General features: G+C 44.8%; 1 protein-coding gene across 1 annotated transcript in view; it reads left to right on the top strand.

Annotated features, from left to right (window-relative positions):
• ska3 (spindle and kinetochore associated complex subunit 3) overlaps nucleotides 1–17614 on the top strand; it is a 35661-nt gene that overhangs the window by 7384 nt on the left and 10663 nt on the right. Inside the window, exons 3-5 of the mRNA XM_033022743.1 lie at nucleotides 10781–10845; nucleotides 14026–14191; nucleotides 15447–15876. Coding sequence (XP_032878634.1) covers nucleotides 10781–10845; nucleotides 14026–14191; nucleotides 15447–15876 — 661 coding nt within the window. The remainder of the gene's footprint in view (nucleotides 1–10780; nucleotides 10846–14025; nucleotides 14192–15446; nucleotides 15877–17614) is intronic.

The following is a 17614-nucleotide window of genomic DNA, read 5'->3' as shown; positions in this document are numbered from 1 at the left end:
TGCGAATTGTATACAAAGCCACCCATATCCTTCTACAATGCTGAGCTCCAAGCACTTGCCATGTAGTTATAATGTTGAATTTTTATTATTCTGCCAGAATGGGCATTTTTTTTCTAGGTTATATTCCATTTGCCAGATCTTAATCAATTAGTGTAACCTATCCATGTCCCCTTTCCTCTGACTGTTCTATCTTTGTGTCGACAATAAATTTATCATCCATATCATCAGCATCTTCACCAAAATTATTTATATCGATTCTGAACGGTTGAGTCTAGTTTAGTTTAGAGATACACTGTGGAAACAGTCCCTTCGGCCCACAAAGTCCAGGCCGGCCAACGATCATCTGTATATTAGTTTGATTCTACATTCTAGGCACAATTTACAGAGACCAAATAACCTACAAACCTACATGTGATTGGAATGTGGTAGGAAACGGGAGCACCCGGAGAAAACCCACGCGATCATAGGGAGAACGTACAAACTCCGTACAGACACCACACGTAGTCAAAATCAAACCCGGGTCTCGGAAGCTGTGAGGCAGCAGCTCCACTGCTGTGCCACCCCTAAGTCCCGAGTACACAACTAGTTACAACTGCTAACCAATCGTGTACTTCCTGATAACTTACTTATCTTCAACCATAGGCACAAAAAGCTGAAGTAACTCACCGGGACAGGCAACATCTCTGCAGAGTCTGAAAAAGGGTCTCGACCCGAAACGTCACCCAGTCCTTCTCTCCAGAGATGCTGCCTGTCTGTTACCCAAGCTATTGTGTCTTTCATCGGTTTAAACCAGCATCTGCAGTTCCTTACACTTATCTTCAACCATGCCAGCATGATATTGTTTGATGTGGCACCTTATGAAGAGCTCTCTGCAATTTTATGTATGGTACATCCATGGACCCATCCACAACACATTACAGCTTCAAAGAACTACAGCAAATTGGTCTAATGCGACTTCCCTTTCACAAAACCAAAGTATAGCATTCAATAATAACTTCAAGTAGGTTGCTAGTGACAAATGCTAAGCCAACTGGCCTGATGTTTCTTGCTTTTGGGGTGCCTCCCTTTTTGAATAAAGTATGGATTTGTGGGATACTGAAAGAAATGTAATACAACCTTCTTAGAATATATGGCATTTTAGAAAATTAAAACCAACATATCACCTATCTCATTAGCTGCCTCATTTAAGATGCTATGATGAAGTCCATCTGGATCTGGATATCTTGACAGACTCACAGCTACAGTCCCCTCCATAATGTTTGGGACAAAGACCCATCATTTATTTATTTACCTCTGAATTCCACAATTTGAGATTTGTATTAGAAAAAAATCACATATGGTTAAAGTGCACATTGTCAGATTTTATTAAAGGCCATTTTTATACATTTTGGTTTCACCATGCAGAAATTACAGCTGTGTTTAAACATAGTTCCTCCCCCCCCCATTTCAGGGCACCATAATGTTTGGGACACATGGCTTCACAGGCATTTGTAATTATTCAGGTGTGTTTAATTGCCTCCTTAATGCAGGTATAAGAGAGCTCTCAGCACCTAGTCTTTCCTGCAGTCTTTCCATCACATTTGGAAACTTTTATTGCTGTTTATCAACATGAGGACCAAAGTTGTGCCAATGAAAGTCAAAGAAGCCATTATGAGTGAGAAACACGAATAAAACTGTTAGAGACATCAGCCAAACCTTGAGCTTACCAAAATCAACTGTTTGGAACATCATTAACAGGGCTCTCGCTTAACTTTTTTTCCCTGTTGCCAGCCGGGCAAGCTAGGCAGCTTTTTAGGTTGCCAAATGACAGTTTAGGTGGTCATTTAAGACGGCTTGCATGACACGTGCGATAATGTGCTCGGACGAAGTGCGTAGTTATCAGTCAGAATTATGGTCAATGAAGCATTCACATATTATTTCTGCTTCAAATAAAGTCACAAACTAAACATATTCACCAATCAAGACATGATATATACCACAATGACATGCAGCAAAATGACAATACAGTATCTCATCTCCTTTTACACGTTGCAATGAATGCAATTTCTATTATTTCTTTCCACTTCCAAACAAAATTCTGGTTGGATTATTGAGCGTATGATCAACCTCAGTGAGACCAAGTGCAGGCTTGGCGATCGCTTCACACAACACCTACACTCAGTTCGCAATAACCAACCTGATCTCCCGGTGGCTCAGCACGTCAACTCCCCCTCCCATTCCGAATCCGACTTTTCTGTCCTGGGCCTCCTCCTAGGCCAGAGTGAGGCCCACTGCAAATTGGAGGAACAGCACCTCATATTTAGCTTGGGTAGTTTACACCCCAGCAATATGAACATTGGCTTCTCCAATTTCAGGTAGTCCTTGCTTTCTCCCTCCTTCCCCTCCCATTCCCAGCACTCCCACAGCCTACTGTCTCCGCATCTTCCTTTCTTTTTCCCGCCCCCCCCCCCCCTCCGACATCACTGAAGAAGGGTTTTGACCCGAAACGTCGCCTATTCCCTCGCTCCATAGATGCTGCCTCACCCACTGATTTTCTCCAGCTTTGTCTACCAACGGGATCCCACCACTGGCCACATCTTCCCATCTCCTCCCCTGTCAGCTTTCCGCAGAGACCGCTCCTTCCATAACTCCCTGGTCAATTCGTCCCTTCCCACCCAAATCACCCCCTCTCCTGGCACTTTTCCTTGCAACCGCATGAAGTGCTACACTTGTCGCTTTACCTCCCCCCTTCACTCCATTCAAGGACCCAAGCAGTCTTTCCAGGTGCGGCAGAGGTTCACGTGCACCTCCTCCAACCTCATCTATTGCATCCGCTGCTCTAGGTGTCAGCTGCTCTACATCGGTGAGACCAATCATAGGCTTGGCGATCGCTTTGCCCAATACCTCCGCTCGGTTCGCAATAACCAACCTAATCTGAGGAAGGACATTCTTGCCATGGAGGGAGTACAGAGAAGGTTCACCAGACTGATTCCTGGGATGGCAGGACTTTCATATGAAAAAAGACTGGATAGACTCGGCTTGTACTTGCTAGAATTTAGAAGAATGAGGGGGGATCTTATAGAAACTTACAAAATTCTTAAGGGGTTGGACAGGCAAGATGCAGGAAGATTGTTCCCGATGTTGGGGAAGTCCAGAACAAGGGGTCACAGTTTAAGGATAAAGGGGAAATCTTTTAGGACTGAGATGAGAAAAACATTTTTTACACAGAGAGTGGTGAATCTCTGGAATTCTCTGCCGCATAATGTAGTTGAGGCCAGTTCATTGGCAATATTTAAGAGGGGGTTAGATGTGGCTAAAGGGATCAGGGGGTATGGAGAGAAAGCAGGTACAGGATGATCAGCCATGATCATATTGAATGGCGGTGCAGGCTCGAAGGGCCAAATGGCCTACTCCTGCACCTATTTTCTATGTTTCTATGATCTCCCGGTGGCTCAGCACTTCAACTCCCCCTCCCATTCCGAATCCAACTTTTCTGTCCTGGGCCTCCTCCATGGCCAGAGTGAGGCCCACCGTATATTGGAGGAGCATTTTTTAGAGCATTTCTCCAGCATTTTTGTCTCCCCGTTTACACAAGTTCTGTTATCCCACTTTCCTCACCCACTCCCTACACATTAGGGGCAATTTTACAGAGACAATTTAACCTACAAAGCCAATGCATCTTTGGGATGTGGGAGGAAACCTACATGCTTGCAGGGAGAATGGGCAAATTCAACACAGACAGTGCCTGAGAACAGTATCAAACTCAGATCCCTGGCGTGTGAGGTAGCAAGTCCACGAGCTGTGCCACTATATTTTATTTTCCAACACACAAAAAAGTATACGTTGATAACTTTGGTTACTAAAAAAAAAGAAACTATCCATTTTCAGTCTTAAATCTCGAAGTGATGCTATGTCCCCCTTTACAGCTACTGAATGTTTTAATTCAGTTCAAGACTATGGGACAGTGCATTGGCCATAAAGATGCTGCATAAAATTGCCAGAGACCCGGAATTGATCCTGAATATGGGTGCTGTCTATATAGATTTTGCTCCTTTTCCCTTTGATTGCATGGGTTTTCTCCGGTGCTCTTGTTCCCTTCTACATTCCAAAGGTGTGCAGGAACCTTTTTCAGACCCAACCCAAAACATAATATGTTCCTTTTGTCCAGAGATTCTGTCTGACCTGTTGAGTTACTCCAGCTTTTTGTGTCTATCTTCAGTTTAAACCAGCATCTGCAGTTCTTTCCTACACACACGATACTATACGATAGGACTTTATTAATCCCAGGAGGGAAATTGTATGTGTGTATAGTTATATATTCATATATAAATATACACTGTTTTGTTTTCTCGTTTATAACATTGTTTACAGAGTACTATGTTTACGTATTCTGTTGTGCTGCTGCAAGTAAGGATTTCATTGGGGCATGAGAGAATAAAACACTCTTGATTCTTGACTTACGTAGCTAATGTATGGGATAGAACTAGTATACGGGTGATCGGTGGGCCGAAGGGCCTGTTTCCACGCTGTATGTTTAAATTAAACTAAAACACTAAAACCAGAGAAATCTATATTTAATTTATTTTTATTTTTATTGGAGGAAAAAAAATTACAGTACCTCTGACGTATTGCATTACATTTCCCTCCATTTTGTTTGTTATATATAATAACAAAATAACCCTTACCCACCCTCCCTAAACACCCCTTGGCAGCTAATGTTTTCACAATACAAATATATCACAAATACAAATGCACATTTTAACAATAATAAAGTAACAAAACAGAATAAAGGCGGCTCCCCACTTACTGTCAAGTGCCCTCAGTCAATAGGCAGTTCCTTTAGACCCTCAAAGTATGATAAAAAAAAGGGTTCCCATTTCAAATAAAAAATTTTCACAGATCCCCTCAATGTGAATTTAATCTTTTCTAACCGTAAAAAAAAAATCACATCTTCCAGCCAAGCAGCAGCAGATGGAGGAGTGGTAGATTTCCAGACCAGCAAGATTCTCCTACGGGCCAAAAGTGATGTAAATGTAATGATATCAGACTGGGTTGTATTTAAACCCAAGCTTTTATCTGCTACACCAAATGCAGCTACAAGCGGGCAAGGTCTCACTGTCTTCCCAAGGACTTCACTGATGGTTTTAAAAACCACTGCCCAGTAGTTACCAAGTTTGGGGCAAGACCATAATGCATGAGCTAGATTGGCTGGAGAGAAGTGGAAATCTAAAGAAGGGTCTCTACCCGAAACATCACCCAATTTCTGCTATCCAGAGATGCTGGCTGCTCCATGGAGTTCCGCCGCACAATTAAAGCATGGAATAGTCTTCACCCTACTATAGGTACCCAACCAGAAGCAATTAAATTTAAGGTAGCTCTTTTTTTCCCCAAGAACACTTTTTTGTTTAAGTCCAAGTCAAGAGTCAAGAGAGTTTTCAGGGCTCTCGCTTAACTTTTTTTCCCTGTTGCCAGCCGGGCAACCTTGGCAGCTTTTTAGGTTGCCAAATGACAGTTTAGGTGGTCATTTAAGATGGCTTGCATGACGCGTGCTCGGACGAAGTGCGTAGTTACCAGTCGGAATTATGCTCAATGAAGCATTCACATATTATTTCTGCTTCAAATAAAGTCACAAACTAACATATTCACCAATCAAGACATGATATATACCACAATGACATGCAGCAAAATTATAATACGGCATCTCAACTCTTTACACATTGCATTTAATGCAATTTTTATTATTTCTTTCCACTTCCAAACAAAAATGTGGTTGGATTATTCAGCGTATGATCAACCTGTGTCAATAAATCCTGAATCTTGATAACATATATGCTTAACCATGTACACTACAGATTGATGCAAGAATGTTTTCTGTGAAGGACCAAAATTTACCATAACATGGCCATAGCATGGGTTGTTATTGCTATTGGTACAGAAATACTCTTGCTTCCCACATAATTTATCCACAACAAAATATACAGGTTGCAAGGAATTTTCTAAAGGCATTTTATGATAATAGCTGTTAAAACTGACTATACCCATCTGACAGGTTAAACATTACACTAACTAGCAAGAGATGGCCAAAGGACATAAATGCAGCAAATGTTCTTTTGGTGATATATTTAAACGTGTCAAGACGCCACATTATCGGACATTCAGATTAGATGAATGTGGCAATGATGATACCCAGTTTGTAAGCAACATTTTTTTTTAAATTGTTGATAAACGCTTTTTCCATCATTCCCACTTCAGAATTAACATTAAAATTTCAACTGAAATATCTCCTGACCAAATTTGTGATGTATATGACTGACTGTAGAAGTAAAACCTGGATAAATCCAACGTATAGTTGTGAATGTTGCTCATTAAATAACTACAGTACTGCTACTCCATATATAGAGCATTGATTTGCCGTTAAAATGAATGATGTAATAACGTGTCAGTGACAATCGAATACTGCGGTTTTAATGTTTCACGTGTTCACAATTTAATTAATCCATCTTTATGGATTAAAACAAATAATAATATTGGGAATTAAAACATATTTGATTGCATTTCGTTATCAAACATAGTCAATGTTAGCTCTGAAGACATTTCCAGCACAATAGGGTCGGGGGGAGGGGTGTATGAATCAGTGCAGGTGGTGGGGGGGAGGGGGGCGCTTGAGAAGGCAATTGGTGCGGATTGGATGGATTGAGGCAGGGGAATTAGTGCGTGTTGGTTGGAGTAGGTAAAATTGTGAGGAGAGAGCGCGGGGGATGTCAGTGGGGTTGAATGGGGTGGGGATCTGTGCAGGATGGATGGGGGGGAGCAGTGCAGGATGGATGGGAAGGGGGGTCAGTACAGGATGAATTGGGGGACCAGTGTAGGATTGATGGGGAGTGGCAGGAAAATCAATGCCAGGTGGATAGGGAGATCAGTGCAGGATGAATAGATGGGGAGGGGGGTGTAGATGAGGAGGGGAGGGGATAAGGGGAGTGGAGGGGGCGTACAAGAGAGAGAGAGAGAGAGAAAGGGGCAGAGGAGGTGGGAAGGAAGGCCAGCGCTCCTCAGACAACACCTGTCAGGCACTGAAATCACAATCAAAATATGGAGGGGACCAGGGACAGAATATCTTGGCGGCCGCGCGAGCATGCGCACACTCACGAGGCTTCGGAGGCCCTGTGAACGGTGATTTCAGCTCAATCCAGCACTAAATGCAGCTCAACTGCCTGTCCCGCCTACAGCCCTGTCTCAATCCAGACAGGGCTGATGGTTAACCTGGCGGGACAGGCAGAGTGAGCTGGGTTTAGCGCTGCTTTTCTACGCTGGCTGTGGGCCTGGGGGCGCCGCGCCCGTCTGACTCCCGACGTCTCTGGCCACCCCCCGGGCGTGGGGGGGCACTCGGGTGGGGACGGGGATGGTCCAGTGGCGGTTTGGCAGCGATTGCAGCGCCGGAGATCGGGATCGATCCTGGCTGCGATGCAGTTCTGCCGATAGTGTTTTGGCACGTCTCCCTCCTCCAATCACCGCGCTCTATCTTCAGTACACCCCCCCCCCCTACTCTACGTCCGCCTCTGACCGACTCCTCCCTCCTCCAAGGGTCTGTTTTGAAAGCGCCGTTGGCGGAGTGGCAGCAGCGGCCGTTATCAGGCCGGGCGGGATGCGGGAGGAGGAGGAAATGGAGCCGCCGCTGCTGCTGTGCGGGGCCTGTCATTCGCTCCGACCCTCCGTCACGCCACACTTAGCATCTTTCCCACAACCGTCGCCGACACAAAACGTCACGTTCCTTTTCTCCAGAGATGCTGCCGGACCCGCGGAGTTACTCACGTTTTTTGTGTCTATCTTCGGTATAAACCAAGTTGCCAAGCCGGGCAAAATGACTCGCCATTTAGGTTGCCCGGCGGCACTTTGAGTGGTCAGTGGCACCCGGGCAACTGCTAATTTCGAGCCCTGATTTTATTGTCATGTGTCCCAGATAGGACAATGAAATTCTTGCTTGCTGCAGCACAACAGAATATGTAAACATAATACAGAACAGGAGATAAAAGTTCACTGTGTCCATAGACCATATATATATGCGCAATAAATAAACAGATAAAATGCAATATGCTGTTATTTTTCAGAGTTTGGTGGTGGTGTTTAAATTCTGTTTAGATTCCATTTCGAATATTTTTGGAGGACCAGGAAACCAAGAAGCAAGAGTTGCTCCAGGGACTTACTCCAGCTCTAAGGAGTGATTCTGCGTTGGTTTTCATAGGTCACGGCGAGTGGACAGCAATGGCAGCCAGATCTCCCACCATGCAAAGGAAGGGAGAAAGTGGCCGATGCCGACCAGTTGCAGTGGCAGTGTGCATGTGCAGGGCGGCACATGCGCACAACCACGGCCGACGATGTGCTGGCCAAAGATCCTCGCTATAGGATCTTTGGTGCTGGCCATGGTTGTGCACATGTGTAAGGCGGCCAGCCGTGCCGGCGGACGAGGCGCGGGCGGAGACACGGACAGCGGGCGGAGACTCGAGACATGGACACGGATAGCGGGCGGAGAGAGAGAGAGAGAAAGAGAGAGAGGGGGCCCGCTCAGAATTAAACGATAGGTGTCCCGGGTGCTTGCCAAGCCGGGCGAAATGGCATGGCTTTTAGGTTGCCCGGCGGGGCTGTGGGTTGCCATTGGCAACCGCTAATTTCAAGCCCTGATTAAGAAGAAAGTGAGCACTAGTGAGCGTACTAATCGCAAAGGGACCTCCACAGCTGATGACAAAAGAATTCTCTCTATAATAAAGAAAAATCCTCAAACACCTGTGCGACATATCAGAAATACCTTGGAGGAACAGCACCTCATATTCCGCTTGGGGAGTCTACATCCTGGGGGCATGAACATTGAATTCTCCCAATTTTGTTAGCCCTTGCTGTCTCCTCCCCTTCCTATCTCCCCCTCAGCCCTTGGGCTCCTCCTTTTTCCGTTCTTCTCCCCGCCCCCTCCCACCCCCCATCAGTCTGAAGAAGGGTTTCGGCTCGAAACGTTGCCTATTTCCTTCGCTCCATACATGCTGCTGCACCCGCTGAGTTTCTCCAGCATTTTTGTGTACCTTCGATTTTCCAGCATCTGCAGTTCCTTCTTAAACACTCTTCAGGGGTCAGGTGTGGATTTGTCAATGACCACTGTCCGCAGAAGACTTCATCAACAGAAATACAGAGGCTACACTGCAAGATGCAAGCCACTGGTTAGCTGCAAGAATAGGATGGACAGGTTATAGTTTGCAAAGAAGTACTTAAAAGAGCAACCACAGTTCTGGAAAAGGGTCTTGTGGACAGATGAGACAAATATTAACACAACAGAGTGATTGCAAGAGCTAAGTAGGGAGGAGAGAAGGAACTGGTCAAGATCCAAAGCATACCACCTCATCTGTGAAACATGGTGGTGGGGGTGTTATGATTTGGGCATGTATGGCTGCTGAATGTACTGGCTCACTTATCTTCAATGATGATACAATTGCTGAAGGTAGTAGCATAATGAATTCTGAAGTGTATAGACACATCCTCTCTGCTCAACTTCAAACAAATGCTTCAATACTCATTGGCCGGCGGTTCATTCTACAGCAAGACAATGATCCCAAAGGTTTTGCTAAAGCAACAAAGTTTTTCAAAGCTAAAAAATGGTAAATTCTTGAGTGGCCGTGTCAATCACCTGATCTGAACCCAATTGAGCATGCTTTTTATATGCTAAAGAGAGAACTTTGAAACTAGCCTCCAAAACAAGCATAAGCTAAAGATAGCTGCAATACAGGCCTGGCAGAGCATCACCAGAGAAGACACCCAGCAACTGGTGATGTCCATGAATCACAGACTTCAAGCAGTTATTGCATGCAAAGGATATGCAACAAAATACTAAACATAACTGCTTTCATTTACATGACATTGCTGTATCCCAAACATTATGTTGTCCTGAAATGGGGGGACTATGCATAAACACTGCTGTAATTTCTACATGGTGAAACCAAAATGTATAAAATTGGCCTTTATTAAAAATCTCAAATTGTGGAGTACAGAAGCAAATAAATAAATTATAATATTAATAATGGATGGGATTTATATAGCGCCTTTCTAATACTCAAGGCGCTTTACATCGCATTATTCATTCACTCCTCAGTCACACTCGGTGGTGGTAAGCTACTTCTGTAGCCACAGCTGCCCTGGGGCAGACTGACGGAAGCGTGGCTGCCATTCTGGGCCTACGGCCCCTCCGACCACCACCAATCACTCACACACATTCACACACAGGCAAAGGTGGGTGAAGTGTCTTGCCCAAGGACACAACGAATCCCGCACTCCAAGCGGGATTCGAACCGGCTACCTTCCGGTCGCCAGCCGAACACTTAGCCCATTGTGCCATCTGTCGTCGCCATTTGGGTCTTTGTCCCAAACATTTTGGAGGGCACTATTTATGAGGCGTAACATACCTTTTATATTGAAGACTGATGCAAGGTGCCTCTTTAATCGTCTGTCATTCTCTGAGCTTTCTGTAAGACCAAAGGTCTCTGTCATTTTAAATATGTATCAACATTTACTGCTTGTTTTTATATTTCTGATTTGCTTTATCTGCATTCTTTCATTCTCCGCTAATGCTTTAATCATCTGTTGTCTTATTATATTCTATCCAATCTTCTGCAATTATTTGTTTTATCTTTAAGTTTATGCTACAGAGGTATGTTGAGCACCCTCTTTTCCAGGGTGGTGCATTATATTGTGGCTTCTGCTTTGAATTTACTCAAACATGCAGGAACAAAAAAAAAACCTAACATTTTCTTTCTATCCCATGAAGATCATGAAGAAACTGCTCCCAAAAAGATCCTTCATGAATTACATTCTGAAGTTAGAAATATTAAGGTAAGTATTAAATTATGCATACATTCCAACAGTCGATTGACTATGTTGGAAGCTTCAATTCTATTTCTAACTATTTGATTGAAATTCATCCATATCATCTTAAGTAGTTTCTTACTGCATTGCCCCATCTCTATTATTATAAAACTGATCTTGGATGTGAAGTATTTATTTGTGTGTCTTGTTTGTCTGTGATTCACATCTCCTCGAAAACACGACGTGCTAATGGTGAAATTTTAACATATTCCGATAGAGATTTACCTCATGATTTCAAAAATCGCCTCATCTGAAAATTTGATTCATTATTTCTTGAGTTTTTTTAATTAAAACTATCAGAAGACAAATTATTTTAAAACTTGGTGTGTTCATTACTGCAGTTAATTATTTGAGCCTTTTGTCAGCAGTTCTGATTCTTAGAATTTGCAGATGACGATCAGGGTTTCAAATGTGCAGCAGTTTCAGAAATATTTTTGAACTGGTTTGAATAGACTAATATATACCTTTCATCAAGAAAAATCACCACAAAGCCCAATTCAGCTATTAGTTTCTTGAATATTTGCATATTAATGTGAATTATTTTCTATTTTACAAAATTTATTTATGCTGTATTTTATGTTCTGGGTATTGCGTATTGCTCATTCAGAATAGCCTTTGGTACGTTGTGGTAAGTTGTCTTCTTTACCTGTTTGTCCTTCATCTTTGCGAAATCTAAATACTGGATTGCTGTTGGGGAGGGATTTAGACCAATCAATAATGAAGGAATAGTGATGGTATCCCCATATATTTGAAGCCTTTGGACTCCTTGGTGGTAGAGATGTGGCTTTGGGAGGTATTTTTGGGGCAACCGAGGCTAATGCATTTTGTGGATAATACATAAATAGAATGGCGATGGGACATCAGTCAAGTGGGCTCCTTTGTCCTGGAGGGTGTTGAGTTTCTTGGGTTTTGTTGGAGCCCCATTCATTCAGTCACAAATGTGACTTGTGCCTTGTAGATGATAGAAAGGCTTTGAGCTGTCAGCACATGAAATACTTGCGCTGACAACAGGATTAGTGTACAAGGATTGAGTTTCCGGCCAATGGTCACCTTCAGGATGTTGAAGGAGGGGGTACTTGACGATGGATGTCAGGTGTAACGGTTATACTGTCCTGATGGAGGTGGGCATTGCCCAGCAATTTTTACAGCAGTTCTAGACTAAGTGGGATCCGTTGGGTCCCTTTGTCACACGGGAGGCCTGGTCCCCCAACGCAATATTCCATCACTAAGCCATAGCCCCCAACTGCGCATGATCGGCTGATGATCCTGCACTAACGGCAGAAGTTAAATTAAAGTTAATAACTTTGCATTTAATATTTCCATCACCTCTCCATCTCTCTTCCTATTCCTATCCTCCTCCATTCCCCCTCATCCCCCAGCACTCCGTCCCCCTCCTCTTGACACTCCCTCTTCTTTCACCTGGGAGACAGGGAGAGGGAGGGAAGGAGAGAGGCAGAGAGAGAGAGGGATCGAAAGAAATAGGGAGGGGGAGGGAGGGGAAAAAGAAAGGGGGAGGACGAGAGAGGGAGGGATGGAGGGAAAGGAAAGAGGGAGGGAGAGAGGGATGGGGTGGGAGGGAGAGGCAGAGAGGGATGGAAAGAAAGAGGGAGGGGGAGGGAGAGTGAGTGGTGTATCAGTTTTACAGTTAATAGAGAGGGGAGGGAAAGAGAGTGGATGGATGGAGGGGTGGGACAGGGAAGAGAGAGTGGGAGGGAGGGAGAGAGAGTGGGAGGGAAGGAGGGCTCGTCCCTGACCCCGGACCCAGGCTCGTCCTTGGTTCCATCCCAGGCTGCCGCTTCTTTCTCGGCCCCGGTCACGGCCCCATCCCAAGCCCCGGGCTCGCCCCTCAATTCAGCTCCAGCCCCAAGCCCAGTCCCCGGGCTCGGCCCGCGGCACCACCCTACCCACCCGGCCGCCGCCACTCCTTCACCGCGGCGACCTCCAGCCAACTGACAGCGGACGCGGCCAATCAGTGCGGCGATGGTGCAAGAAAGGAGGCCAATCTGCGTGGCGGCGACTGATAGGAAAGGAGACCAATCTGCGCATGCGCGGTTTTTAAGATTTTCAAATCTTAATATCTTTTACAATATACCATCGATCGGAATAAAACTTGTTGGACTTGAGCACAGGAGAATGGTATGGTGGCGAAAAATCGTAGCACTATCGTGTACTGTTTTTGGGCAAATAAAAAAACTGCGCAAAGTGGAAGAGCACAAGATCAGAGTTTCAGTTATGTTTACTAGGCCAAGTAGCGCGGGGGGGGGGGGAATGGAACACCCGCCATGGGCATCTTGGCCAGGGCCACAGAGCAACCGACAGGGAGATCCCCCCCCACCCCGATCGCGCCCTACCCCACTCCCATGCCTTGTGTCCAAAACCAGGATCGTGGGACTAAATGCCACCACGTACCTTGAGGAGCAGCCCTTCAGATATTCGTAACGGAGCAGGCAACCTCACACACTCCATATACACATGGAACTACGATTCTTACCTCGTCCGCAGGGAAAATACAGGAGGCCGACGAGCCCATGAACCTAGCCCTGCTACACCTCCACCCCTCACTCAATAACCCTATCCCCCTCGAGACAAGGACCCAGCGTGATCGGCGCTGTGCGATCGCAAGACATCTGGTACACTGAGCCCTGAACAGTAAAGCTCACGAGCGAGAAAGACCGATCAAGCTCCGCCTCATTCCCCGTGCTCCCCCGTACTGTCCCTCTCCCTCTCCTCTTCCGCTCTCTCTCCCTCTCCCTCTCCCTTCCTCTCCCTCTCCCCTCCTCTCCCCTCTCTCCCTTCTAATTTGCTTGTAATGTGAGGCCATGAGGTTATAAATCCTGGTGGTATACATTACTCCTGTTTCTGATGGTCCCTTGTACCGCATAGCCAGATGTATTCTGTATGTCCCATTTAGCTAAGTTGTAATGCCACACAATATGACTGGCTGCGTCATTTATAGGTGATCTGAAAGGGGTCAGAGATGGTGATACACATGATTGCACATGCTGGAATCGTATATGCAAAAGACAAAGTGCTGGAAGAACTCCACGGGTTAAACAGCATAGGTGGAGGGAATGAACAGATGTTTTGTGTCGGGTCAATGGAATTCAACAATACCTTTTGCACACTTTTTTTGTTTCCCCTTCAAAGGCAGATTTACATAAAAAAATAGAAACTCTTGAAACAGAACACACAGAGAACGATGTATTACTCGGAGCCTTCCAGATTCTGCACCAGAAGAATAGTGCAGACCTTGAAGAAATTGAAGAACACTTTCAGAATTATGGATATGAGTCCTTGCATAAAAAAGATGAAGGTACATGAAGAAATAATACGATTAGAATGTAACACATCTGATGATTGATGAACATTTTTTGTATTACACGGGACAAAATAGTTATAACGCGATTTCTGTTGGGAATTGGAGAACTACCTAAATGTTACTTTGCAAATTGACAAGCAGAAAATAACTGCCCTGGAAAAAGCAGGCTAGGGAACTGAAACTGTTTTCACCTAAACCACCCTGCCCTCTCGGTAATCAAACATTATTGTCTTTTAAAAATGCTGTTGGTTTCACCACATGTGACCACTGCAAGTGACAAGAATAGCTTCCATTGATATTTGGCAATGATCCACCATTAAATAAACCATGTAGCAAACTACCTTCAGATTTTTAGCACCATTAAATCCTTCAGGAGAAATAATTTTGTTATTATGAGTCTGAAACGCTAGCCCCGAACCCCCTTCATGCCATTCACACAGTTGTGTTTATAATGTGCTTTTTTTAATAATCAAGGAGCCTAGCATCAATCACCGCCATACATCACTGGCCAAAAACCTCCAATCAGGAAAGCATCAGCTCTGCCCTTTGCCTCCCATCATCAAAGTATTTGGGAAATGTTCATGAAAGGTGGTGGTTAAATCTTCAGACTGTTTATAATGCTATAGTGCAAAGTCAATTGCAGTCGAATAATTTAGCCAATGATAATAATAATAATAATAATAACTTTATTTATAAAGCACTTTAAACAACTGCAGTTGCCACAAAGTGCTGTACATGAGAACTCATGAACAAAAAGCTATTACAAACAATTAAAAAACATTAAAAACCGTAAAACGAAGGACTATAAAAAACACACTAAAAATTAAAAGACATTAAAGCACTAAAAACAGGAGCAATGCCTCAGCCAGTGTTGAAAGCCAAAGAATAAAAATGTGTTTTTAGGGAGGATTTGAAGATGGACAGTGAGGGGGCCTGTCTGATGTGCAGCGGCAAGGTGTTCCAGAGTGCCGGAGCAGCAACAGAAAAGGCTCTATCCCCTCTGAGCTTCCGCTTAGACCTTGGTACCTCAAGGAGCAGCTGATCAGCTGACCTGAGGCACCGGGCAGGAGCATATAGGTGGAGCAGCTCAGAGAGGTAAGGCGGGGCGAGCCCATTCAATGATTTAAGTGATATGGGAGGGCATCTTATGTCTGGTTGAATGAGATGTTCTCCTGAGGATGAGCCTCATTGCCTTGAAGCAAAGGAAAGTGGGCAACATCCAAATAAAATGCATGTTTCCTCTTCCAAGAACCACAGATGAAATCCATGGAAACTGAAACTGAAGTGGCTGAAAATGCTGGATCTGAGGCTGAACCACAAAATGAAGAAGTTAATACTCCACAGTGTGAGAAGCCTTCGCTGACTGACCATTTGCGTACCCCACAGCTTGGAGATTTTGGACTTGGTCATTTAATGTTTCAAAGTGTTTGTGGAGTGCCAGAGTGTACCTTGCCTTCAGATCCTAAAATGGCTCGGGAATTCCCTGGAAACTATGATGTGCATTCTTCCATATGTAAAGATCCAGTTTGGCCAAAAACACCAAAGTGCACATTGCAGCTGGGTGATGAGATGCTCCTTACTCCCAAGATGGAAAGTTTTGAAATTGGTGAACACACAGGCTGTGTAAATGATTTTACCATGGCTCTGTACAATAAACGTGATCAACTGAAGAACAACAGGTAACGTATAAATATTTTCAAAAGAAAAAGTCCTTCAACTTTCTGTATTCTGTTTCCAAAGTTCTATTTAATTTTCAAAAAATAATCATTAATAATTGATTTATATCTGATTTTTAGAAGTGGATCATTAGTGAGGGGGAGAAGGAGTGGAGACACTTTTAAGAAGTATAATAAAGTTTAGCGGACATTATACCGGTTTTCCTTGGTCCTGAAAACTCCAATGAGCCAATTAATGCCCGGTCAGAGAAGGAGAATGCCTACGGCTGCCCTCGACTGCCTGAAACTAAATAGCGACCCCACTCCACTGCACTACGGGTTAAAAAGAACCATGCCGACCAAATTTTACTCACGGAATATTTTTCGACATGCTGAAAATGTTTCCGCAACCTAGCTGAGGCCGCGAGTATTCGGGAACTTCCCTCACGGAGAGTTCCAGTGAGCTCATAGGACCTCCTAGGACCACGTGTTGACCATGCTGCGAAGTTGAGTCGAGGCCAAACTCGTCTAAACTCACAGATTAGGTCGCCACAGTGGGACAGCCCCTTTAAGGATTTATTGTGAATTTCCTGTTTACAGTAATAACTATTGCACTTAACTTCTGCAATGAACATTAAACATAAAAATAAAACAATTCCTCCAGTTTGATGACCTCGAAAAGATCATCCACACATTTACCTCCTCCCGCCTCGATTACTGCAACTCCCTTTACACTGGCATCAGCCAATCTTCCCTGTCCTGCCTGCAACTGGTCCAAAATGCCGCAGCGAGACTCCTGTCGACCACACCATCCTAATTGACCGTCTCCGGTACGGGGTTGGTATTGATGACACTGCCCTGAGCTGGTTCATCTCCTACCTCAAAGGTAGGAGTTTCTCTACTAACATAGGTGACTTTCTCCTCCCCAGCTAGCCTCTGCTGCGGGTTTCAACAGGGTTCCATCCTTGGCCCCATTCTCATCTCCCTGTATATGCTCCCCTTAGGCCAAGTCATTCAAAGGCACGGCATTTCCTTCCATTGCTATGCAGACTATGCACAACTCTATCTCCCCCTGAAGCCCAAAAAACGATCAAATCTACTTAACCTTATCCACTGCCTCGAGGATATAAAGTGTTGGATGGCCCAGAACTTCCTCCACCTAAACAAGAGTAAGTCTGAGGTCATCCTTCTCGGCCCCTCGGACTCAATCAAAATGATAGCAGGCAGCCTTGGAAGCCTTATCCCATTACTCAAACCTCACGTCAAAAACCTTGGCGTAATATTTGACTCAGCATTGAAATTTGACAAACAAGTCAATGCCGTGGTAAAAACTAGCTTCTTCCAGCCTCGGACGATAGCTAAAATAAAACAATTCCTCCAGTTTGATGACCTCGAAAAGATCATCCACACATTTATCTCCTCCCACCTCGATTACTGCAACTCCCATTACACTGGCATCAGACAATCTTCCCTGTCCCGCCTGCAACTGGTCCAAAACGCCGCAGCAAGACTCCTGACCGGCACCCGAAAATGGACCACATCACCCCGATTCTGTCCTCTCTCCACTGGCTCCCTGTGCGGTTCCGAATAAATTTCAAGATCCTTCTTTATGTATACAAAGCCCTTAACGGGCTTGCCCCCACCAACATCAAAAGTCTGCTTACCCACCACACCACCTCCAGGTCCCTCAGATCGGCCGACTTGGGGTTACTGAACATCCCGCGGACTAGGCATACGCTCAGGGGCGACCGCGCCTTTGCGA

The sequence above is a fragment of the Amblyraja radiata genome, chromosome 6, assembly GCF_010909765.2.
Source record: "Amblyraja radiata isolate CabotCenter1 chromosome 6, sAmbRad1.1.pri, whole genome shotgun sequence".
NCBI lineage: Eukaryota > Metazoa > Chordata > Chondrichthyes > Rajiformes > Rajidae > Amblyraja > Amblyraja radiata.
The sequence above is the reverse complement of the archived record's forward strand: the minus strand, read 5'-3'. Positions and strand labels throughout refer to the sequence as shown.